Genomic DNA, 27,295 nt, shown 5'->3' on the forward strand with positions numbered 1-27,295 from the left:
ATGCACTCCCCAGGGCGAGAGTGAGACACACACACACAGCAGTGTGAGAGAGAGACACACACGCCCCATGGCGAGAGAACGACACACACACACCCCAGGGAGAGAGAGACACACACGCATCCCAGGGCAAGAGAGAGAGACACACACGTACGCATCCCAGGGCAAGAGAGAGAGACACACACGCACGCATCCCAGGGCAAGAGAGAGAGACACACACACACGCACGCATCCCAGGGCAAGAGAGAGAGACACACACGCATGCATCCCAGGGCAAGAGAGAGAGACACACACGCTCACACCCCAGGGCAAGAGAGAGAGACACACACGCTCACACCCCAGGGCGAGAGAGAGACATACACGCTCACACCCCAGGGAGAGAGAGAGAGACACACGCTCACACCCCAGGGAGAGAGACACACACACACACGCTCACACCCCAGGAAGAGAGAGAGACACGCGCGCACTCACACCCCAGGCCGAAGGAGACACACACACACACACACACACCCCAGGACGAGAGTGAGACACATGCACTCCCCAGGGCGAGAGTGAGACACACACACACACACACACACACACACACAGCAGTGTGAGAGAGAGACACGCACGCCCCATGGCGAGAGAACGACACACACACACCCCAGGGAGAGAGAGACACACACATCCCAGGGCAAGAGAGAGAGACACACACGCTCACGCCCCAGGGCAAGAGAGAGACACACACGCTCACACCCCAGGGCAAGAGAGAGACACACACGCTCACACCCCAGGGCAAGAGAGAGACACACACGCTCACACCCCAGGGCAAGAGAGAGAGACACACGCTCACACCCCAGGGCAAGAGAGAGACACACATGCTCACACCCCAGGGCAAGAGAGAGAGACACACACGCTCACACCCCAGGGCAAGAGAGAGACACACACGCACGCATCCCAGGGCAAGAGAGAGAGACACACACGCTCACACCCCAGGGCAAGAGAGAGAGACACACACGCTCACACCCCAGGGCGAGAGAGAGACATACATGCTCACACCCCAGGGAGAGAGAGAGAGACACATGCTCACACCCCAGGGAGAGAGACAGACACACACACGCTCACACCCCAGGAAGAGAGAGAGACACGCGCGCACTCACACCCCAGGCCGAAGGAGACACACACACACACACCCCAGGACGAGAGTGAGACACATGCACTCCCCAGGGCGAGAGTGAGACACACACACACACACACAGCAGTGTGAGAGAGAGACACGCACGCCCCATGGCGAGAGAACGACACACACACACCCCAGGGAGAGAGAGACACACACATCCCAGGGCAAGAGAGAGAGACACACACGCTCACACCCCAGGGCAAGAGAGAGACACACACGCTCACACCCCAGGGCAAGAGAGAGACACACACGCTCACACCCCAGGGCAAGAGAGAGACACATGCTCACACCCCAGTGAGAGAGAGAGACTCACACACGCTCACACCCCAGGAAGAGAAAGAGACACGCGCGCACTCACACCCCAGGGAGAGAGAGAGACACACACACACGCCCCATGGCGAGAGAACGACACACACGCACGCATCCCAGGGCAAGAGAGAGAGACACACACGCTCACACCCCAGGGCAAGAGAGAGAGACACACACACGCTCACACCCCAGGGCAAGAGAGAGAGACACACACACGCTCACACCCCAGGGCAAGAGAGAGAGACACACACACGCTCACACCCCAGGGCAAGCGAGAGAGACACACACACGCTCACACCCCAGGGCAAGAGAGAGAGACACACACACGCTCACACCCCAGGGCAAGAGAGAGAGACACACACACGCTCACACCCCAGGGCAAGAGAGAGAGACACACACACGCTCACACCCCAGGGCAAGAGAGAGAGACACACACACGCTCACACCCCAGGGCAAGAGAGAGAGACACACACACGCTCACACCCCAGGGCAAGAGAGAGAGACACACACACGCTCACACCCCAGGGCAAGAGAGAGAGACACACACACGCTCACACCCCAGGGCAAGAGAGAGAGACACACACACGCTCACACCCCAGGGCAAGAGAGAGAGAGACACACGCTCACACCCCAGGGCAAGAGAGAGAGACACATGCTCACACCCCAGGGCAAGAGAGAGAGACACACACGCTCACACCCCAGGGCAAGAGAGAGAGACACACACGCTCACACCCCAGGGCAAGAGAGAGAGACACACACGCTCACACCCCAGGGAGAGAGACACATGCTTACACCCCAGGGAGAGAGAGAGACACACACACACTCACACCCCAGGAAGAGAGACACACACGCACGCATCCCAGGGCAAGAGAGAGAGACACACACGCACGCATCCCAGGGCAAGAGAGAGAGACACACACGCTCACACCCCAGGGCGAGAGAGAGACACACATGCTCACACCCCAGGGAGAGAGACAGAGACACACACACGCTCACACCCCAGGAAGAGAGAGAGACACGCGCGCACTCACACCCCAGGCCGAAGGAGACACACACACACACACACACACACACCCCAGGACGAGAGTGAGACACATGCACTCCCCAGGGCGAGAGTGAGACACACACACACACACACACACACACACACAGCAGTGTGAGAGAGAGACACGCACGCCCCATGGCGAGAGAACGACACACACACACCCCAGGGAGAGAGAGACACACACATCCCAGGGCAAGAGAGAGAGACACACACGCTCACGCCCCAGGGCAAGAGAGAGACACACACGCTCACACCCCAGGGCAAGAGAGAGACACACACGCTCACACCCCAGGGCAAGAGAGAGACACACACGCTCACACCCCAGGGCAAGAGAGAGAGACACACGCTCACACCCCAGGGCAAGAGAGAGACACACATGCTCACACCCCAGGGCAAGAGAGAGAGACACACACGCTCACACCCCAGGGCAAGAGAGAGACACACACGCACGCATCCCAGGGCAAGAGAGAGAGACACACACGCTCACACCCCAGGGCAAGAGAGAGAGACACACACGCTCACACCCCAGGGCGAGAGAGAGACATACATGCTCACACCCCAGGGAGAGAGAGAGAGACACATGCTCACACCCCAGGGAGAGAGACAGACACACACACGCTCACACCCCAGGAAGAGAGAGAGACACGCGCGCACTCACACCCCAGGCCGAAGGAGACACACACACACACACCCCAGGACGAGAGTGAGACACATGCACTCCCCAGGGCGAGAGTGAGACACACACACACAGCAGTGTGAGAGAGAGACACACACGCCCCATGGCGAGAGAACGACACACACACACCCCAGGGAGAGAGAGAGACACACGCATCCCAGGGCAAGAGAGAGAGACACACACGCACGCATCCCAGGGCAAGAGAGAGAGACACACACGCACGCATCCCAGGGCAAGAGAGAGAGACACACACGCTCACACCCCAGGGCAAGAGAGAGAGACACACACGCTCACACCCCAGGGCGAGAGAGAGACATACATGCTCACACCCCAGGGGGAGAGAGAGAGAGAGACACATGCTCACACCCCAGGGAGAGAGAGAGACACACACACGCTCACACCCCAGGAAGAGAGAGAGACACGCGCGCACTCACACCCCAGGCCGAAGGAGACACACACACACACACACACACACACACACACCCCAGGACGAGAGTGAGACACATGCACTCCCCAGGGCGAGAGTGAGACACAGACACACACACACACACACACACACACAGCAGTGTGAGAGAGAGACACGCACGCCCCATGGCGAGAGAACGACACACACACACCCCAGGGAGAGAGAGACACACACATCCCAGGGCAAGAGAGAGAGACACACACACTCACACCCCAGGAAGAGAGAGAGACACGCGCACACTCACACCCCAGGGAGAGAGAGAGACACACACACACACCCCAGGAAGAGAGAGAGACACGCGCACACTCACACCCCAGGGAGAGAGAGAGAGACACACACACACGCCCTATGGCGAGAGAACGACACACGCACGCATCCCAGGGCAAGAGAGAGAGACACACGCTCACACCCCATGGCAAGAGAGACACATGCTTACACCCCAGGGAGAGAGAGAGACACACACACACTCACACCCCAGGAAGAGAGAGAGACACACACACACGCCCCATGGCGAGAGAACGACACATACGCACGCATCCCAGGGCAAGAGAGAGAGACACACACGCTCACACCCCATGGCAAGAGAGACACATGCTTACACCCCAGGGAGAGAGAGAGACACGCGCACACTCACACCCCAGGGAGAGAGAGAGACACACACACACGCCCCATGGCGAGAGAACGACACACACGCACGCATCCCAGGGCAAGAGAGAGAGACACACACGCTCACACCCCATGGCGAGAGAGAGAGACACACACGCTCACACCCCAGGGCAAGAGAGAGACACACACGCTCACACCCCAGGGAGAGAGAGAGAGACACATGCTCACACCCCGGTGAGAGAGAGAGACTCACACACGCTCACACCCCAGGAAGAGAAAGAGACACGCGCGCACTCACACCCCAGGCCGAAGGAGACACACACACACACACACCAGGACGAGAGTGAGACACATGCACTCCCCAGGGAGAGAGTGAGACACACATGCACACAGCAGTGTGAGAGAGAGACACGCACGCCCCATGGCAAGAGAACGACACACACACACCCCAGGGAGAGAGAGACTCACACATCCCAGGGCAAGAGAGAGAGACACACACGCTCACACCCCAGGGCAAGAGAGAGACACACACGCTCACACCCCAGGGCAAGAGAGAGAGACACACACGCTCACACCCCAGGGCAAGAGAGAGACACACACGCTCACACCCCAGGGAGAGAGACACATGCTCACAGCCCAGGGAGAGAGAGAGACACACACACACACACACACACACACACCAGGGAGAGAGAGAGAGACACACACACACACACACACCCCAGGGCGAGAGAGAGAGACACACACACACACACACCCCAGGGCAAGAGAGAGAGAGAGACACACACCCCAGGGCGAGAGAGAGAGAGAGACACACACACACACACACACCCCAGGGTGAGAGAGAGACACACACACACCCCAGGGCGAGAGAGAGAGACACACACACACCCAGAGAGAGAGACACACATGCCCCAGGGCAAGAGACACACATAAACACACACCCCAGGGCGAGAGAGGAACACACACACATCCCAGGGTGAGAGAGAGACACACACCCCAGGGTGAGAGTGAGACACACCCACCAGGGTGAGAGAGAGAGAGAGAGAGACACACACACACCCCAGGACGAGAGTGAGACACATGCACTCTCCAGGGCGAGAGAGAGAGACACACACGCCCCATGGCGAGAGAACGACACACACACGCATTCCAGGGAGAGAGAGAGACACACACGCACACCCCAGGGAGAGAGAGAGAGACACACACGCACACCCCAGGGAGAGAGAGAGACACACACGCACACCCCAGGGAGAGAGAGAGACACACACGCACACCCCAGGGAGAGAGAGAGACACACACGCACACCCCAGGGAGAGAGAGAGACACACACGCACACCCCAGGGAGAGAGAGACACACACACGCACACCCCAGGGAGAGAGAGACACACACACGCACACCCCAGGGAGAGAGAGACACACACACGCACACCCCAGGGAGAGAGAGACACACACACGCACACCCCAGGGAGAGAGAGACACACACGCACACCCCAGGGAGAGAGAGACACACACACGCACACCCCAGGGAGAGAGAGAGACACACACGCACACCCCAGGGAGAGAGAGAGACACACACGCACACCCCAGGGAGAGAGAGAGACACACACGCACACCCCAGGGAGAGAGAGACACACACACGCACACCCCAGGGAGAGAGAGAGACACACACGCACACCCCAGGGAGAGAGAGAGACACACACGCACACTCCAGGGAGAGAGAGAGACACACACGGACACCCCAGGGAGAGAGAGAGAGAGACACACGCACACCCCAGGGAGAGAGAGAGACACACACACGCACACCCCAGGGAGAGAGAGAGAGACACACACACACACACACACACACCCCAGGGCAAGAGAGAGACACACACACACACACACACACACCCCAGGGCAAGAGAGAGACACACACACACACACACCCCAGGGCAAGAGAGAGACACACACACACACACACACACACACCCCAGGGCAAGAGAGAGAGAGACACACACACACACACCAGGGCAAGAGAGACACACACACCCCAGGGCAAGAGAGAGACACACACACCAGGGCAAGAGAGCAACACACGCGCACACCCCAGGGCAAGAGAGAGACACACACACACACACACACCCCCCAGGACAAGAGAGACACACACACACACACACACACACACACACCAGGACAAGAGAGACACACACACACACACACACCAGGACAAGAGAGACACACACACACACACACCCCAGGACAAGAGAGACACACACACACACACACCCCAGGGAGAGAGAGAGAGACACACACACACACACACACCCACACACACCCCAGGACAAGAGAGACACACACACACACACACACACCCCAGGACAAGAGAGACACACACACACACACACACCCCAGGACAAGAGACACACACACACACACCAGGACAAGAGAGACACACACACCCACCCCAGGACAAGAGAGACACACACACACACCCCAGGGAGAGAGAGAGAGACACACACACACACACACACCCCAGGGAGAGAGAGACACACACACACACACACACACCCCAGAGAGAGAGAGACACACACACACACACACACCCCCCAGGGAGAGAGAGAGAGAGACACACACACACACACCCCAGGGAGAGAGAGAGAGAGACACACACACACACACACACACACCCCAGGGAGAGAGAGAGAGAGACACACACACACACACACACACCCCAGGGCGAGAGAGAGAGAGACACACACACACCCCAGTGTGAGAGAGAGAGAGACATACACGCCCCAGGGCGAGAGAGAGAGACACACACACACACACCCCAGGGCGAGAGAGAGACACACACACACCCCAGGGCGAAAGAGAGACACACACACACACACACCCCAGGGCGAGAGACACACACCCCAGGGCGAGAGAGAGAGACACACACACACCCAGAGAGAGAGACACACATGCCCCAGGGCGAGAGACACACATAAACACACACCACAGGGCGAGAGAGGAACACACACACACATCCCAGGGTGAGAGAGAGAGACACACACCCCAGGGCGAGAGTGAGAGACACACCCATCAGGGTGAGAGAGAGAGAGAGAGAGAGATGCACACACACACACCCCAGGCCGAAGGAGACACACACACACACACACACACACACCCCAGGACGAGAGTGAGACACATGCACTCCCCAGGGCGAGAGTGAGACACATGCACTCCCCAGGGCGAGAGTGAGACACACACACACACACAGCAGTGTGAGAGAGAGACACACACGGCCCATGGCGAGAGAATGACACACACACACCCCAGGGAGAGAGAGACACACACGCATCCCAGGGCAAGAGAGAGAGACACACACGCACGCATCCCAGGGCAAGAGAGAGAGACACACACGCTCACACCCCAGGGCAAGAGAGAGAGACACACGCTCACACCCCAGGGCAAGAGAGAGAGACACATGCTCACACCCCAGGGAGAGAGAGAGACACACACACGCTCACACCCCAGGAAAAGAGAGAGATGCGCGCACTCACACCCCAGGCCGAAGGAGACACACACACACACACCCCAGGACGAGAGTGAGACACATGCACTCCCCAGGGCGAGAGTGAGACACACACACAGCAGTGTGAGAGAGAGACACGCACGCCCCATGGCGAGAGAACGACACACACACACCCCAGGGAGAGAGAGACACACACATCCCAGGGCAAGAGAGAGAGACACACGCGCTCACACCCCAGGGAGAGAGAGAGAGAGACACACACACGCACACCCCAGGGAGAGAGAGAGAGACACACATGCACACCCCAGGGAGAGAGAGAGAGAGACACGCGCACACACACACACACACACACACACACACACACCCCAGGGCAAGAGAGAGACACACACACACACACACACACACACACACCCCAGGGCGAGAGAGAGAGAGACACACACACACACACACACACACACACACACACCCCAGGGCAAGAGAGAGACACACACACACACACACACACCAGGGCAAGAGAGACAAACACACACCAGGGCAAGAGAGAGACACACACCCCAGGGCAAGAGAGAGAGACACACACACACACACCAGGGCAAGAGAGAGACACACACACACACACACACACACACACACACACCAGGGCAAGAGAGAGAGACACACATATGCACACACACACACCAGGGCAAGAGAGAGACACACACCCCAGGGCAAGAGAGAGACACACACACACACACCAGGGCAAGAGAGACACACACACACACACACACACCAGGGCAAGAGAGAGAGACACACACACACACACACACACACACACACACACACACCAGGGCAAGAGAGACACACACACACCAGGGCAAGAGAGAGACACACGCGCACACCCCAGGGCAAGAGAGAGACACACACACCCCAGGGCAAGAGAGAGACACACACACACACACACACACCCCAGGACAAGAGAGACACACACACACACCCCAGGACAAGAGAGACACACACACCCCAGGACAAGAGAGACACACACCCCCCCCCCAGGACAAGAGAGACACACACACACACCCCAGGACAAGAGAGAGACACACACACACCCCAGGACAAGAGAGACACACACACACACACCCCAGGATAAGAGAGACACACACACACACCAGGGCAAGAGAGAGACACACACGCACGCTCCAGGGAGAGTGAGAGACACACCACACCCCAGGGTGAGAGAGAGACACACACCACACCCCAGGGTGAGAGAGAGAGAGACACACACCACACCCCACGGCGAGAGAGACACACATGACCCAGGGCAAGAGAGAGATACACACACACACACACACACACACACCCCAGAGCCAGAGAGACACACACACCCCAGGGCGAGAGTGAGACACACACACGCCCCCGGGCGAGAGAGAGACACACATACACACCCCAGGGCCAGAGAGAGACACACACAAACCCCAGGGCGAGAGTGAGAGACACGCAAACCCTAGGGTGAGAGTGAGACACACATACACACGCACCAGGGTGAGAGAGAGAGAGAGAGACACACACACCCAGGGTGAGCGAGAGACACACACCCCAGGACGAGGGACACACACACACACACCCCAGGGTGAGGGAGACACACACACACCCCAGGGCGAGAGTGAGACACACACACCAGCGTGAAAGAGAGACACACACACCCCACGGCGAGACAGAGACACACACACGCCCCCCAGGGCGAGAGTGAGACACACCAGTGTGAGAGAGACACACACACCCCAGAGCAAGGGAGACACACACACACACCCCAGGGCGAGACACACACACACACACACACACACACCAGGTCCGAGAGAGAGACACACGCGCGCGCTCACACCCCAGGGAGATAGAGAGACACACACACACACACACACATATGCGCCCACACCCCAGGGAGAGAGAGAGAGAGAGACACACGCTCACACCCCAGGGAGAGAGAGAGACACACACATGCTCACACCCCAGGGAGAGAGACACACACACACGCTCACACCCCAGGGAGAGAGAGACACACACGCTCACACCCCAGGGAGAGAGAGACACACACGCTCACACCCCAGGGAGAGAGAGACACACACGCTCACACCCCAGGGAGAGAGACACACACACACGCTCACACCCCAGGGAGAGAGACACACGCACGCTCACACCCCAGAGAGAGAGACACACGCACGCTCACACCCCAGGGAGAGAGACACACACGCACGCTCACACCCCAGGGAGAGAGACACACACACGCTCACACCCCAGGGAGAGAGACACACACACACGCTCACACCCCAGGGAGAGAGACACACACACACGCTCACACCCCAGGGAGAGAGACACACACACACGCTCACACCCCAGGGAGAGAGAGACACACACGCTCACACCCCAGGGAGAGAGAGACACACACACACACGCGCGCACCCTAGGGAGAGAGAGAGACACACACACACACCCCAGGGAGAGAGAGACACACACACACACACACACACACGCTCACACCCCAGGGAGAGAGAGACACATACACACCCCAGGGAAAGAGAGAGGCACACACACACGCGCGCACCCTAGGGAGAGAGACACACACACACACACACACACGCACACACCCCAGGGAAAGAGAGAGGCACACACACACGCGCGCACCCTAGGGAGAGAGAGAGACACACACGCGCACACTGCAGGGCAAGAGAGAGACACACACACACACACCCCAGGGCAAGAGAGAGACACACACACACACACACACACACACACACCCCAGGGCAAGAGAGACACACACACACACACACACACACACACCCCAGGGCAAGAGAGAGAGACACACACACATACACCCCAGGGCAAGAGAGACACACACACACACCCCAGGGCAAGAGAGACACACACACACACCCCAGGGCAAGAGAGACACACACACACCCCAGGGCAAGAGAGACACACACACACACCCCAGGGCAAGAGAGACATACACACACACCCCAGGGCAAGAGAGAGACACACACACACCCCAGGGCAAGAGAGAGACACACACACACCCCAGGGCAAGAGAGACACACACCCCCACACCCCAGGGCAAGAGAGACACACACACACACACCCCAGGGCAAGAGAGACACACACACACACACACACACACACACACACACACACACACACCCCAGGGCAAGAGAGACACACACACACACACACACACACACACCCCAGGGCAAGAGAGAGAGACACACACACACACCCCAGGGCAAGAGAGACACACACACACACCCCAGGGCAAGAGAGACACACACACACACCCCAGGGCAAGAGAGACACACACACACACCCCAGGGCAAGAGAGACACACACACACACCCCAGGGCAAGAGAGAGACACACACACACCCCAGGGCAAGAGAGACACACCCCCCCACACCCCAGGGCAAGAGAGACACACACCCCCACACCCCAGGGCAAGAGAGACACACACACACACACCCCAGGGCAAAAGAGACACACACACACACCCCAGGGCAAGAGAGACACACACACACACCCCAGGGCAAGAGAGACACACACACACACACCCCAGGGCAAGAGAGAGAGACACACACACACACACACACACACACACACACACACACACCCCAGGGCAAGAGAGACACACACACACACACACACACACCCCAGGGCAAGAGAGACACACACACACACACACACACCAGGGCAAGAGACACACACACACACACACACACACACCCCAGGGCAAGAGAGAGACACACACACACACACACACACACACACACACACACACACACACACCCCAGGGCAAGAGAGAGACACACACACACACCCCAGGGCAAGAGAGAGACACACACACACACCCCAGGGCAAGAGAGAGACACACACACACACCCCAGGGCAAGAGAGACACACACACACACACCCCAGGGCAAGAGAGACACACACACCCCCCCCCCCCAGGGCAAGAGAGAGACACACACACACACCCCAGGGCAAGAGAGAGACACACACACACACACACACACACACACACACACACACACACCTCAGGGCAAGAGAGACACACACACACACACACCCCAGTGCAAGAGAGACACACACACACACACACACACACACACACACACACCCCCCAGGGCAAGAGAGACACACACACCCCAGGGCAAGAGAGAGACACACACACACACACACACACCCCAGGGCAAGAGAGACACACACACCCACACCCCAGGGCAAGAGAGACACACACACACACACACACACACACACACACACACACACACACCCCAGGGCAAGAGAGACCCACACACACACCCCAGGGCAAGAGAGACACACACACACACACACACACACACCCCAGGGCAAGAGAGACACACACACCAGGGCAAGAGAGACACACACACCACACCCCAGGTCAAGAGAGAGACACACACACGTGCACGCACACCCCAGGGAGAGAGAGACACACACACACCACCATGCCCCAGGGCGAGAGAGAGAGACATACACACACCCCAAACCCCAGGGCAAGAGAGAAACACGCGTGCGCACACGCACCCCAGAGTGAGAGAGAGAGACGCGCGCACACACCCCAAGGCAAGAGAGAGACACACACACGCACCACACCCCAAGGCAAGAGAGAGACACACACACACCACACCCCAGGGCGAGAGACAGACACACATACACAAACACACATGCACACACCACCACACCCCAGGGTGAGAGAGAGACGCATGCACACGCACCCCAGAGCGAGAGAGAGACGTGCGCACCCCAGAGCGAGAGAGAGACGTGCGCGCACACCCCAGGGCAAGAGAGAGACACACACACCACACCCCAGAGCGAGAGAGAGAGACACACACACCACACCCCGGGGCGAGAGAGAGACACACACACACACACACACACACACACACACACCACCACGCCCCAGGGTGAGAGAGAGAGAGAGAGAGAGAGACACACACACACACAAACACACCCCACAACCCAGGGCGAGAGAGAGACACACGCGCACATGCACCCCAGGGCAAGAGAGAGATGTGCACACACGCGCCCCAGGGCAAGAGAGACATGCGCACACGCACCCCAGAGCGAGAGAGAGACGCACACACGCACCCCAGAGCGAGAGAGAGACGCACACACGCACCCCAGAGCGAGAGAGAGACGCACACACGCACCCCAGAGCGAGAGAGAGACGCACACACGCACCCCAGAGCGAGAGAGAGACGCACACACGCACCCCAGAGCGAGAGAGAGACGCACACACGCACCCCAGGGCGAGAGAGAGACGCACACACGCACCCCAGGGCAAGAGAGACACGCGCACACGCACCCCAGGGCGAGAGAGAGAGACACGCGCACACGCACCCCAGGGTGAGAGAGAGAGACACACACACCACACCCCAGGGTGAGAGAGAGAGACACACACACCACACCCCAGGGTGAAAGAGACACGCGCACAAGCACCCCAGAGCGAGAGAGAGACACGCGCGCGCGCACACCCCAGGGCAAGAGAGACACACACACACCACATCCCAGGGCAAGAGAGAGAGACACACACACCACACCCCGGGGCGAAAGAGAGACACACACACGCCACCACACCCCAGGGCGAGAGAGAGACACACACACACCACCACACCCCAGGACGAGAGAGAGACACACACCACCATGCCACAGGGCGAGAGAAAGAGAGACACACACAAACACACCCCAGACCCCAGGGCGAGAGAGAGACGTGTGCACACGCACCCCAGGGCGAGAGAGAGACATGCACGCACACGCACCCCAGGGCGAGAGAGAGACATGTGCACACGCACCCCAGAGCGAAAGAGAGACGCGCGCACACGCACCCCAGGGCGAGAGAGAGATGTGCGCACACGCACCCCAGGGCGAGAGAGAGACACGCGCGCGCGCACACCCCAGGGCGAGAGAGAGACACACACATATACACACACAAAACTCCCTAGGGTGAGAGAGACCCACACGCACCAAGGACTAGGGAGAGAAACACCCCAGGGTGAGAGAGAGTGCCACACACCCGAAGGTGAGAGAGACCCAAGGGCAAGAGAGAGAGAGAGAGAGAGAAGGGGGCCCCAGGGCGAGAGAGAGAGGTGCCCCAGAGCGAGAGAGAGATAGAGAGAGGTGCCCCAGGGCGAGAAGGAGGGAGAGGGAGAGAGGTGCCCCAGGGCGAGAGAGAGAGGGAAGGAGAGAGTGGCACCCCAGGGTGAAAGAGGGAGGGAGATTGTGTTTTTTTTTTTGCTGTGTGTGTTGGGGTGGGCAGAGAGAGAGAGAGATCTCTATCCTCCCACGCTTACTCAGTTACCTGAGTAAAGGTGAGTGATGTAAGGTTACAGGCTGGGAGATGAATTTGTTTCTCGCTTTGTTTGGTTACTTAATTTGTCAGCAGTGACAAAGCTGTTGATGGAGAGGGTAAAAAGGAAATGACGTATTAAGGCTGTAAGTTGCATCAGCTGTGTCTAGTTTCAGCTAGTAGGAAGCCGTGGTATGCGTACATGCGATGTTACTGAAGCCATTAAAGCCTTTAATTAAGCGCTAACACGAGTATTTGAAGGGGAAATCAAGTGAAGCCTTCATTACGTCATGGGTGATTTCGAAATCCGATAATGTTTGTAGTGCCAGTCACAGAAGCAGCATGTCTTTAGGGTTTAAGCTTGCCATTTGCATGTAACATTTGGTCCCTCAGCACATGAACGCTGTACTTTTCCTCCTTGTGTGTGTGTGTTTGAGTAGGACCGCTAGTGCTCACAGCTGTGATGTAAGCGGATGTCTGCGTGTCAAATTCAACTGTGAAAATGTGTTGAACTACTGTAAAAGCCTGCTCCAGTTTGATTGATCATCCTCTCAATGTATTGGTGTTTGACTAACCTCTGTGTAAAGTAGCCAGTTTGCGTGCCAAATGTGAGGTTCAGTTCTTCAGGCCAAGAAAACGAAGTGTACTGTTTCCTTGGGTGAGCTTGGTATGTTTTGAGTAGTATTAGCTTTATCGTAGGGATCAGAATGTATTTATTGAATGCATCCAAAAACCGAGTGAAGATGAGGAAAGCGCAGTTTTCTGAAACACTGGGGCGACTGGACAGAAATCCCAGTTCCTCCATCGTGTTTGCTTTGGCTTGGCTCATGGATAAGAAGGGAAAAAAAAACAAGCTTGAGAGAAGAGCGCTGTTTACAGTGCCCTTTACTTCTGAGTTTCCTGATTCTTGCTCCAGCCTGTTGGTTACATTTACAGCCCAACAAAGGGAACTTTACTTTCTTCAGCGTCAGCAATTCTAGCTTTTTACCATCCGGGATGTTTCATTCAGAAAACACGAAGTGATTCCCCTCCAACTTATTATTTTTTTTATTCTACTTCTCTATCATCTGTGTTTGTTCTCCCTGAGAAGTTCCTGATTTTTATTCCATTGAAAGATTTTAAGATATTAAGAATGTTGACTTCCATATAGCCCGTTTTATTTTGCAGCATGTTACTTAAATTACTTCTGAATGGAATCACTCCTTATCATTAGATATGCTCAGAGTGTTTTTGATTCGGGATAATTTGCCCATTAGATAAGCGTGAACGTACGCACGGGCCTCACAAGTGGAGCGAGTGTGGCTGACGCAGAAAGCCGAGCAGAGACATGCTCATTGTGTGATTGTGTGGGACAGCAAACGGCTCTCGCTGATGAGTTGTTTGTGTTGGCTGGAGACGAAGGCCTCGTCGCTGCGGCGTGACTGAGTGATGGCGAATACTCTCTGGTGCTGGAGGATGTGAAGGGGTTTTCTTCTGCATAGCTGTTTATACGCGTTTGCCTAGTAACTGGAAACAGTGACATTTACTTTTGTGCTGTGACAGTCTGGCTCGCTTTAATGTGCTGAGGCAGGGAAAAGCAAAACTATAGCGGCACGTCTTGTAGGACGCTCATTACAACACCAAACAAATCAACTGGCAACTGTCCCAGCCCTTATTTTAAATTTATGTTCTGCTCTATAACCATTTTTTTTATTTTTTTTATTTTTGATTAACTGTCACTGAAGCGCATTTATTAAATATAAGGACATGCTTATTCATTTTGTAACTTCTATTTTGTTATGCAGGACCAGTCATAAATTTGGACACACCTTCTAATTCAGTGTTTCTTTATTTTTATTGTGCCTACTGCCTCATAGCCACTTTGTCATCGCGTTGTAAGAATGAGTGTAACAATAGCGCACTGCGCATACAGGTGTTCCTATTAAAATGATCGGTGAGTGTATGTAATTCGGTTCACCATTCGAAATAAACGGACTAAAGAAATTGCTTTCAGACACATTTACGCTTATTACCGAGGGAAAGTGCGTTCTTATTTTAAAATCTACTCCAGGTCATCCCCCTTTCCTCGCCTTCTTCGGCCAGTGGTCCCATGTGTGATGGAGATGTGACGCACTTCCGAGTTATTACGGGAAGTTGTTGAAAAGAGTATTGAGACCACTGAGCTCTAGCAACGGGTCTTTTCCGGGAAATAAGAGTTTGGGTCATGGCGACAGCGTGTGTATGTCAGCCTCGGTTCGGAGGTTTCAGTTTCAAAAACTGTAAGAGTAGAATAATATAAAAGTACAGACACTTGGTATATTTTACTTCTGTGATTTTTTTTAAGTTGTTTATTTTTGGATGACACTTCATTTTTGTGGCTACTGCCTTATAGAGTAACTATATATGCTATACTTACTGTATGGACATGGGATCAGAAAACAATTTTATTTATAAGCAATAACCACATGTACCCATAGGGTACCTATTTTTAATTGTCACATCACGTTACGTCTTAAAGTAAAGATGGATGTCGTTTCTCTTTACTGAGCCGAGCAGTTCTTGACATAATATGGATTAGTACAGTTGTGGAATAGGTTTGTTGACTGTATTATTATTATTATTTACTGTTTGATCTCAAATGCATTAAGAAGGTAAGAAATCGCACTCGTTAATTTTTGACGAGGCACAGCTATTAATTGAAAAGCATTCCAGGTGACGACCTCATGAAGCTGGTTAAGATAATGCCAATAGTGTACAAAGCATCATCAAGGTAAATGCTGGCTATTTGAAGAATCTAAAATATGAGACTTTTTTTTTTGTTTACGACATAACCCCACATATGTTCCATATGTTATTTCATAGTGTAGATGTCTTCAATATTGTTCTACAATGTAGAAAATACAAACAATAGAAAACCCCATGAATGTGTAGGGGTGTCTTTTGCCTGGTGCTGCGTATAATGTTGTTTTTTGCTAATTCTGTATTTCTTTCTTCTGAACATGGTCAGTCAGAACAAGCTATCGTTTGTGTAAAGAAAGCTCTCATTCGAGATAGCACAGTGCTCTCCCACAGGTATTTGAAGAATAAATATTCCAGTGGCGGTCCCGTGTCATGCAGAGTTTAAAGTGGTTGAGCATCTCATCCGAGGCATCATAAGCTGAGGTCTGGATGACTCGTTTTCTTTCTTTCATAATGATTCACGCTCCATGGCTACGATAAAAACACACATTTGTCTAGTTTTCTTTTTTTTTCAATCCTTCACGACAATCTCTACTTGCTTATTTGATCAGTGTTATTTAAGTTTTTTGTTCTAGCGCCTTGAAAGGTCAGAATATTTTTTTTTCAACACCACTTTGAACTCTGGTGACTTATTATTATTATTATTATTATTATTAAATTTATTTAATTTTAATTTTTTAACCTCAGAATGGAGATGAGATTTGTAGCAAGGGAGGAAAATGACAAGATTCTCTGAGTACGTATTATAAAAATCATAATCACAGTCCAATGATTCCGATATTAGGCTCATTATTTAAATGTGTACAGTCATTTATTGACTGTATCGGAGGCACTTCATTCACAGAACACACTGTTATTCAAGTAGATGTTGCATATTATACACACCAACTTTGTTATTGAGTTAATGTGGTTTGGCTCAATTGTTATTTATTTTATTTTTAAGTTCGGGTCAGGCGTTAAACTATAAGACAAGATAAAACACGCATACGACGTTGTGAACAGCAGGTGATTTCCACCCAAAAAATCAGGGAGCCCCTGTTTATGCTCCTTAAACCCCTGGGAGTCCCCGTACTCCACTTTAACAACTCGGTTTTTATTTCAGACCTTTAAGAAAATGTGGTTTCAATTCTGTAGTAGTTCCTGATGTGGGTGGAGCACAGAAGCACGGCAGGCGAGAGTTGATGATCTCACACAACCTCTTTATTGTACTTATTTTAGCTTTTCAGCCTTACTCAGTCACACTATCACGCTCACTGTCACACACTACACGCACACATGCGTTGTGGTCGGGAGCCAGCTCTTCTCTGCTCTCCCCCTCCTTTTATGCGCCGTCTCTGTAACAAACAAAACACACACACACACACACACACACTAATTGACAGCAGGTGTAATGACTTGGCCACTTACCTTCCCCAACCCCGCCCTCCATTCACAAACTGCCGCTTGGCTACGCCCCCGCTGCAACATACCCCCACCGCCCAACTCAAGCCAGGGAGCTGTCCGGCCTGAAGCTGACTCCCCCCCCCCGACGGGACAGGAAGTCTGCCACCACCATCTGCGCCCCCGGCCTGTGGACCACCTCGAACTTAAATGGCTGGAGGGCAAGATACCAACGGGTGATCTGCGCATTGGCGTCCTTCATGTGGTGGAGCCGCTGGAGGGGCATGTGGTCCGAACAGGGAGTGAAAGGGCACCCCAGCAGGTAGTATCGGAGGGCGAGGACTGCCCACTTGATGGCAAGACACTCTTTTTCGATGGTGCCGTACCTGCTTTCACGCATTGAGAGTTTCCAGCTGATGTACAGCACGGGGCGCTCCTCACCCTCCACCCTCTGGGACAAAATGCCCTCTGTCTGATGCGTCTGTCTGCAAAACAAAGGGGAGAGAGAAGTCAGAGGAGTGAAAAAGTGGCCCCCCACACAGTGCAGCTTTTACCTCAGAGAAAGCCTGTTGGCACTGCTCCATCCACTGGATCGGATCTGGAGCCCCCTTTTTAGTGAGATTGGTTAGCAGGCTGGTGACGTCCGAATAATTAGGTATAAACCTACGATAATAGCCAGCCAGCCCCAGGAACCGTCTCTCCTCCTTTTTGGTCTTGGGCCTTGGGCAGGCCACAATTACTGCAGTCTTGTTAATTTGGGGATACACCTGCCCATGACTCAAGTGGAACCCCAGATACCATACTTCCACCTGCCCAATTGCACACTTTTTCGGGTTAGCTGTGAGGCCCGCACGCCTCAGCAACTTTAGAACGGCCCTCAGGTGTTCCAAGTGCCGCGGCCAATCATGGCTGTAGATTATTATATCGTCTAGATATGCAGCTGCGTGGGCAGCATGAGGGTGGAGGACCCTATCCATAAGCCGCTGGAACGTAGCGGGCGCCCCAAATAACCCAAAAGGGAGCGTGACAAATTGGTGTAATCCAAACGGTGTGGAAAAGGCCGTTTTCTCTCGGCATAGAGGAGTCAAGGGGATCTGCCAATATCCCTTTATTAGATCCAGTGTCGAATAAAAGCGAGCAGCACCTAACCAATCAAGCAACTCATCAATGGGAGGCATTGGGTATGCATCGAATTTAGACACCGCGTTGATTTTTTTCTATAGTCCACACAGAACCTGACCGACCTGTCGGTCTTGGGAACCAGGACCACTGGGCTGCTCCAGTCACTGTGGGACTCCTCGATTATGCCCATTTCGAGCATGGCTTTGAGTTCATCCTGAACCACCTTTTTCTTGTGTTCGGGCAAGCGGTAAGGGCGGCTACGCACTACCACCCCCGGGGGTGTTTCGATGTGGTGTTCTATGAGGTGGGTACGACCGGGAAGGGGCGAGAACACGTCGGAAAATTTATTTTGCAACTTGGCTACCTCTGTGAGTTGGGTCAGTGAGAGGTGGTCTCCATAAGGGACCGGAGTGGTTTGAGATGTTATCCTTTTTACCTCTGGCCCCAGCTCTGCCTTCTCTGGGACTACTGATGCCAACGCCACGGGGACCCCCTCATTCCAGTGTTTTAAAAGGTTGAGGTGGTAAGCTTGCAATGCTCCGCCCCTATCTGTTTGCCTCACTTCATAGTCGATGTCCCTGATTCGCCGTGTGAGCTTGAAGGGCCCTTGCCACTTGGCAATTAATTTAGAACTCAACGTGGGCAATAATACAAGCAATTTGTCTCCCGGCGTGAACTGCACCCGGCTCTGACGTTCTTGTGCCTGCCGCAAATTCTCCTGAGTTAAGTGGGTGAGGGTGTGGAGTTTTGCGTGCAGGTCAAGAACGTACTGGATTTCGTTTTTGCTAGGTGAAGGTCCCTCCTCCCAATTTTCTCGTAGCACATCCAGAATGCCACGCGGTTTATGCCCATATAATAATTCAAACAGAGAAAACCCCATGGAGGCTTGCGGGACCTCTCGTTCTGTGAATAACAGGGGCTTGAGCCACTTATCCCAATTATTTGCATCTTCACTTACGAATTTCTGGATTATGTTCTTGAGTGTTTGGTTAAATCGCTCTACTAAGCCATCCGTTTGTGGGTGATAGACACTGGTGTGGATAGACTTAATCCCCAATAACCCATACAGTTCGCGCAGTGTGCGTAACATAAACAAAGTGCCTTGGTCTGTCAGGATTTCTTTCGGAATCCCGACCCGGGAGATAAAGTGGAAGAGTGCTTCTGCAATACTGTGTGCTGAGATATTGCGGAGAGGCACTGCTTCCGGATATCGCGTTGCATAGTCCACCAAAACTAAAATAAAGCGATATCCCTGTGCTGACCGATCTAATGGCCCGACGAGATCCATCCCAATTTGCTCAAATGGGGTCTCGATTAGAGGAAGAGGGTGCAAAGGCACTTTTGGAGTGGCCGCGGGATTTACTAATTGGCATTCACGGCACGCCGCACACCACTGATGGACATCCCCGCAAATCCCTGGCCAATAGAACCGGGCCATTATTTGGGCTAGAGTTTTGTCCTGCCCCAAGTGTCCAGCCATGGGATTAAAGTGAGCTGCATGGAATACGAACTCCCTGCGGCTCTTTGGGATTAATAATTGAGTTATCTGTTCTCCCGTTTGAGTGTCCTGCGTCGCTTGGTACAACCTATCCTTAATTAATATTAAGGATAGGTTGTACCAAGCGACGCAGGACACTCAAACGGGAGAACAGATAACTCAATTATTAATCCCAAAGAGCTGCAGGGAGTTCGTATTAAGGGAAGGCCGGTGTCTCGCTCGGCTGGAGAGTTTGACCATCGATTACTCTCACTTGGTCAAACGCATGCCGCAGAGTCTCATCTCGTGACTGCTCTAACGGGAAATCCCCAAGGGAATCCCCGAGAGAGGGAGGAGGGGTGGGGTGCTCCTCACTCCTCGTATCGCTCTGACACGGTGCTGACGTAGATGGCTCTGCGACAGCTTCCCCAGTCAATGCCACACTGGGAGCTTCCCATGACGTATTTATGCCGGACCCACCTCGCATTGTGTGTTCCATCAATTCTTTAAACCCTGGCCAATCAGTTCCCAAAATTAACGAGTGGGTGAGATGAGGGTTAACCGCCACCTTAATTCTATGCGTTTGGCCCTGGAATAGAATATGGACAGACGCTAGAGCGTAATGATGAACATCCCTGTGCACACAAACCACCTTCACCGTTTGTGCTCTCCCCAATGCCTCACCTTGCATCAGGCGCTGGTGAATTGAGGTCTGGTTACAGCCGGAATCCACCAACGCGTGATATGTATCCCCTTGAACACTTACTGATATGCGATATGTCCCGGCCCGATCGGTGTGTCGGGGATCCGGATCACAGCTCCCACCTCCCTTGCGAAACTCTGACTCCCCCGCCACGCCAGCACACCGGCCCAGGCTTTCCCTCTGCATTGGTGTTATGGGAGTCACTCACCTGACGAGGAGACAACACAGAGACGGAAGAGGAAGATGGGAGGACACCACGGGTGTGACGAACCGGCTGGGGGAGAGCCGGCTGCTGCCTCCGCGGTAGGGGAACGGGGAGGGGAAAGGGAGACGGGGGGAGAGGAGACAGAGAAGAGAAGCGAGGGGAGGCGCCTCGTCTGCCTGCCGTCGGAGCCGCCTCCAGATGGTCCTCCGCCAGATCAATAGCTCGTTCCAGTGACGCCGGGCGATGACACTGGACCCATTCCGCCGTTCCTTCTGGAACTCGAGAGATGAACTGTTCCAGTGCCACCAGATCAATGATCTCATTGACGTCGCGATCTTCCAACTTCAGCTACCGCTGGTAGGCATTCTGAAGTTGCTGGCCGAATGCAAACGGCCGGCCGACCTCCTCCAATGCCAGTGTCCGAAAGCACTGGCAATGTTGTTCCGGGGAGCGGCCGACCCACTGCAGGATGGCTTTCTTCAGGTCAGCATACATCAGTCGGCTGTCAGCAGGGAGCTGCTGCTCCTCGGCAGTCAGGAGTGGGAGGAGGCGCGCCGCTCCACCGGCCACCCCCACGCCTCGGCTGCCTGTTCAAAGAGGGCAAGGAACGCTTCCGGATCGTCCTGCGGGCCCATCTTCGTGAGGGTGCCGGCTGCGGTGATGGTCAACGCTCTTGCTGACGTGAGCAGATGCTGGAACGCCTGGCGATCTTCCTGCTGGGCCAGCATCAAGGCTTTGAAATGTTGCTCCTGTTCCTTTAGGAGGGCGATCAGCACTTGATGCTGGTTCTGCTGGGCGGTAGCAAGGGCAAGGATGGAGCTCTTCGAATGGGGAGGACTCCATGGGGTGGTTCCCTTGTGTGTGTCCCGGGTTTCGGCACCACTGTAGTAGTTCCTGATGTGGTTGGAGCACAGAAGCACAGCAGGCGAGAGTTGATGATCACACACAACCTCTTTATTGTACTTATTTTAGCTTTTCAGCCATACTCAGTCACACTATCACTCTCACTGTCGCACACTACACGCACACATGCGTTGTGGTTGGGAGCCAGCTCTTCTCTGCTTTCCCCCTCCTTTTATGCTCCGTCTCTGCAACAAACAAAGCGCACACACACACACACACACACACACACACACACACACAAATTGACAGCAGGTGTAATGACTTGGCCATTTACCTTCCCCAACCCCGTCCTCCATTCACAAACTGTCGGTTGGTCATGCCCCCGCTGCCACAAACTCCCATCAACATTCAGTCATATGTTGACATCTTGGCTGGTTCAGTTTATCATGTAATTGAGTCTAGAATCGGATTGTGATTAAAACCACTTCTAATTTTCAACCGTATTTAAAATAGTTTTTCCGACCACCACATTTAGCTCGACTGCATAAGTTTTAGTAGAGCTATGAATGAAAACGTGTGAAGCTGTGGGTTGTGTTGTGTGACGTATTTATTGAGGCAGTAGGCCGAGAGAGCCATGAAGTAGGAAGGGAGTTTCTTTAAAAGCATCAAAGTGAAAGAACTGGGACTCTCCCCTTATGTGTCTCTTCTCATATCAGAACTCCGACTTGAGAGTAAAGCAACCCAGCAAGTCTAAAGGTGATCAAGGAACTGCAGTGAGAAAGGGGTTGATTTTTTTTTTTTTGCGCGCCTCGTTTCCAGCAGCACGTAGTAAGCAGATGGCAAGTGAGGATGCAGCCCAGTGTATCACTAACACCTTCTGTCTCTCACATTCTCCCTCCCCTTCTCTTCCCCTGCTCAGGATCACAAGTGGGCTAAAGGTCGGAGAAGACTTTTCAAAATGGCTGACTGCTTTTTTTTCCCCCCCTTTTCTTCCCTCTTCAGAAACCTGTGTGCTCTCTACTCTTGGTTTTCTGTTCTTAACAAGGCTGTGTGATTGGGCTGAGTATTATTCGTGGTGAGACAGAAGACAAAATCTGAGCAGGCACGTTGAATGATCGACCCCCACCGCACCCTTTGCTGTTTTCTGTTTATTTTTTTTCCCTCTCCCTAGTGTGCACGAGTCATCTTTTTTAACAACTAATATACGTGGTGATGGGTCACTGCGAGTGCAAGTGTTTACAGCCGTGCTCTCTTTGACGAGGACGGTGTTTATTCAGTTTTTCTCTATAAGAATCTCTCGAAGCCTTGATTAGGTCTCGAGTCTGAGTAAGCCGTTCAGTCAGGGCTCGACATTAACGCTTGTCCGCTTGTCTGGGACAAGTGATACTTAATGTCGGACAAGCTCATCGTCTCAGTTACTTGTCCGATCGGACAAGTGCCAAAATACGCCGATATTCGGGTTGCATATCAAATTTATCAGTTTATTCACATGATTTCCGAAGCATCTCACTCGCCATATTGTTTTGATGAATCGCCGGATGTTTCTATTCGGAAAGAGCGATGTGCGCATGCGCAATATTCCACTTGCGAAACCGGCCAATACCGCTTCGTGTATTTGAGCTGAAAAGTAAACAGTCGTGTATGATTGGTTTTAATCGTGTCATACACGTGGATTTGTTGACATTTCTGTTGGCGGGATCATTATCCAACTGTATATTTACGTTGAGTGTGTGGTAATTTCCAAATCTTTGAATTGTTGTTGATGGTGTTCATTATATAGCCGAGCGCGTGTGGCGGGGAATGTGCGCCTGCGTGCGTGTGGATTGACAGGGAGTGCGGTAGGAGTGGGGAAAGTTATCTATGAAATACCAAGCTGTCAAATGGCTGCTAATTAGGTTACCGGCTGTATTAATTAACTAATTAGTAATGGGAGTTTAGGAATTTGAAACATAGGGCTCTATAATTTAGATATAATGATGGATTATTTGAAATTATCTTTTTTTTTGACCATTAAATACCATACAGGAGCCACACTGAATAATTAGATAACAATTAATCAGTGGAGGATATATATTCAAAATTAATAACTTAAAAATGAAAATTGATGGAGCAGAACTCAAGGGTTGATAGATGAAGATGAATAGAAACTTTATTTGTATCCATTCATCTGTGAGTCAATAGAGGTGTGGAGGTTTTCATAAGCTGTATTATCTTGTCATTTGATAACTAGATTTCAGTGTATAATAATCAGTGATTTACAGTATTAGTCAATTTTGTTATCAGTTGTTTTTATTTGTAGCATTGTTATTTGTTTCTCTTGTCCAAACTAGTGATATCTCATCAAGTCATACATTTTATGATAATGTTACTTTTTGTGATATTTGTTAGTGAACTGCAGAGTACTGATCTGTGGGTATATAACGGTTAGTGTTTCTGGATCTCATAGTATAGTTATTTTGTTCTTAAAACTTTATGTTCATAATTTCTACTCTATTGGAATATATTGCTTCTGAACTTCAGCATAATAATTGGTGAATTATGGTATCAGTCAGTCTGTTTTACTATATTTTTGAACTTTTGCCTCAGTATATCAAGTATTGATTACTTTTGATTCATAGATATTATGCATCTGTTATGAATTCAGAAGCAAATGCCATAAAGATTGTTGGGTTACAAATAGTTTATTTGTGGTTTTTTTTTTTTCCTCAAATATTTTTCGGACAAGTCAACTTCACATTCGGACAAGTAAATTTCCTTTCAATTTGCCCAACAGGACAAGTGGTTTCAAAAGTTAATGTAGAGCCCTGTCAGTTCCACTCTGTGGTCCACGCGAGGATTTGTAACACGCATGAAAAATTCACCAGTGAAAGGAGCTTTCTCGACCAGCAAGGCAAAGTAAACAGAAGTGGGATAAATATGCAAGGGGGGGGGGGTATGAAAGCAGTATATCATAAAAATGCAAGTAATGAAAGAAGGAACAATAAAATGTAACTCATAAAACTCTAAAATTGCTCAGGAATTTTGGCCGCTGAAAAAAGGTTTTTGGGAAGGAAAGAAATAAAATGCTGAACTTATGACTAGAAAATGGTGCAAGTTTCTTTTCTTTGTGATTTAATACAAAACATAACACTTCAGGATAATAAATAATGCTGAGAATTGGTGGGAAAAAGAGGTGGGTTTTATATTATTTATTTATTTATTTATTTATTTATCTATCTATCTATCTATTTATTTATTTTACTGTCCTGTATTGATTCCAGAGATTCAGCGGAAACGCCTGAGACTTGGATTGTCCTCACCGTCAGGCTGCTTTTAATAACTGAAATGAAAAATTGTTGATTCATCAGTGACATACCGGGGCAACCTGGAAACACAGCATCCAATCTGGCAACCCGGGACATGTACGCAAGTCATTACCTGATTTGTGCATCATTTTTCACACATTTCTTGGTGATAACTGATCATCTGTGTGTGTGTGTGTGTGTGTGTGTGTGTGTGTGTGTGTGTGTGTGTGTGAAATTTGACAAAATCTTTTATAAGCGATGTTTTCCCCCCGGGTATGCTTTCAGTTATGGTTCATTTAAAGTCTAAAATATATTGTGTACATTGAACAAATGTTATTTAAGAAGCTAATTAAAAAAAAATCAAAAAGGGCTTGGGTTTTTTTTTTGGATTGTTTTCTTCTAACACCCTTTCAAGTTTTGTCTGGCTAGGGCGTTTCAAAAAGAAAATAAGCAGTAATTAAGTGTAACGGTGGGAATGTGAGCATTTGGCATTTATTTATTTATTTATTTATTTATTTATTTATTCCTCCCTCCCTTCCTTCTTCCAACCGTGTGCCTGAATGAAGTTTGCACATGTTGGCTAGCATCACTGAATTCAGTACTACTTTAATGGACATGTAGTTTTCTAGAAAGATTCAAATCCAGTAGCGTAAAAGTGTCATTTAAAAAAAAAAAAAATTGGAGCGCAAGGCAACTCGTGAAAAGACTGGCAAACAGCCAAAGGAATGTTTCCTTTTTTTGTTTAGGACAGCCTGAAAGTGCACATATAGAGGTGTGTGTGTGTGCGTGCGTGCAAGCGAGCGAGCGTGCATGTACATGTGTGTGCATGCATGATTATTTTTAGGCAAGCAGCCAACAGCAAATCGGCTCTCCAGGAAGACCCATATGGAACATCTATGAGCCCTGCTTGATGTTGGAAGTGGTGTGAGAGAGAGAGCGAGCGAGCACATTTTCTTCGACTCTTCCCTGTCATTAAAATGTCCTCTTGACTGGTGCTGTGGGCTCAACCATATGTGCCTAGCCTGAGGCGACCCAGTATGACCGAGCCAGAACAGAACTAGCCATGCCGAGCCTCGCTTTTCCAGTGCGCTCCACCCTTGTTTCATTAGTCGGGATATTTAAAGGCAGAAATGAGTGTCTCATCTCAGTAATCCCTTTGCTCCCCAAAATAGGGCACTTTGTCTCCTACTTCCTTGAGGGTGTGGTATGGTTTGAAATGAAGGCAAGTAAAGGAATTGTCCTTAAAATCAGTTTGCATGTTTAAAGTCACATGGCCTGAGAGCTGTGAATTGATTTTGTACGTTGATGATTTTTTTTCCTTTAAAAACAGAGAAGTAAGAGTGATGACATTATTTTAAAGTTCTTGAGTGACTCAAACAGCAACCAGTGATGAATCTAAACAAAATCGACAGTTCCTTAGCAAACTAGATAAATATGGAGAGAGCTGTGGCGGATTCCCTTCTCTCACACACACACATCGACGAA

General features: G+C 52.0%; 1 protein-coding gene across 3 annotated transcripts in view; it reads left to right on the top strand.

Annotated features, from left to right (window-relative positions):
- rbpjb (recombination signal binding protein for immunoglobulin kappa J region b) overlaps positions 1-27,295 on the top strand; it is a 153,598-nt gene that overhangs the window by 10,332 nt on the left and 115,971 nt on the right. The window contains exon 1 of one of the 3 annotated variants that reach the window (XM_060915713.1): positions 25,792-25,927. The exons of the other annotated variants lie outside the window; for them this stretch is intronic. Coding sequence (XP_060771696.1) covers positions 25,926-25,927 — 2 coding nt within the window. The 5' untranslated portion in view covers positions 25,792-25,925. Of the gene's footprint in view, positions 1-25,791; positions 25,928-27,295 lie in introns of those variants that run through there. 3 annotated transcript variants of the gene reach the window in all.

The sequence above is a fragment of the Neoarius graeffei genome, chromosome 1, assembly GCF_027579695.1.
Source record: "Neoarius graeffei isolate fNeoGra1 chromosome 1, fNeoGra1.pri, whole genome shotgun sequence".
NCBI lineage: Eukaryota > Metazoa > Chordata > Actinopteri > Siluriformes > Ariidae > Neoarius > Neoarius graeffei.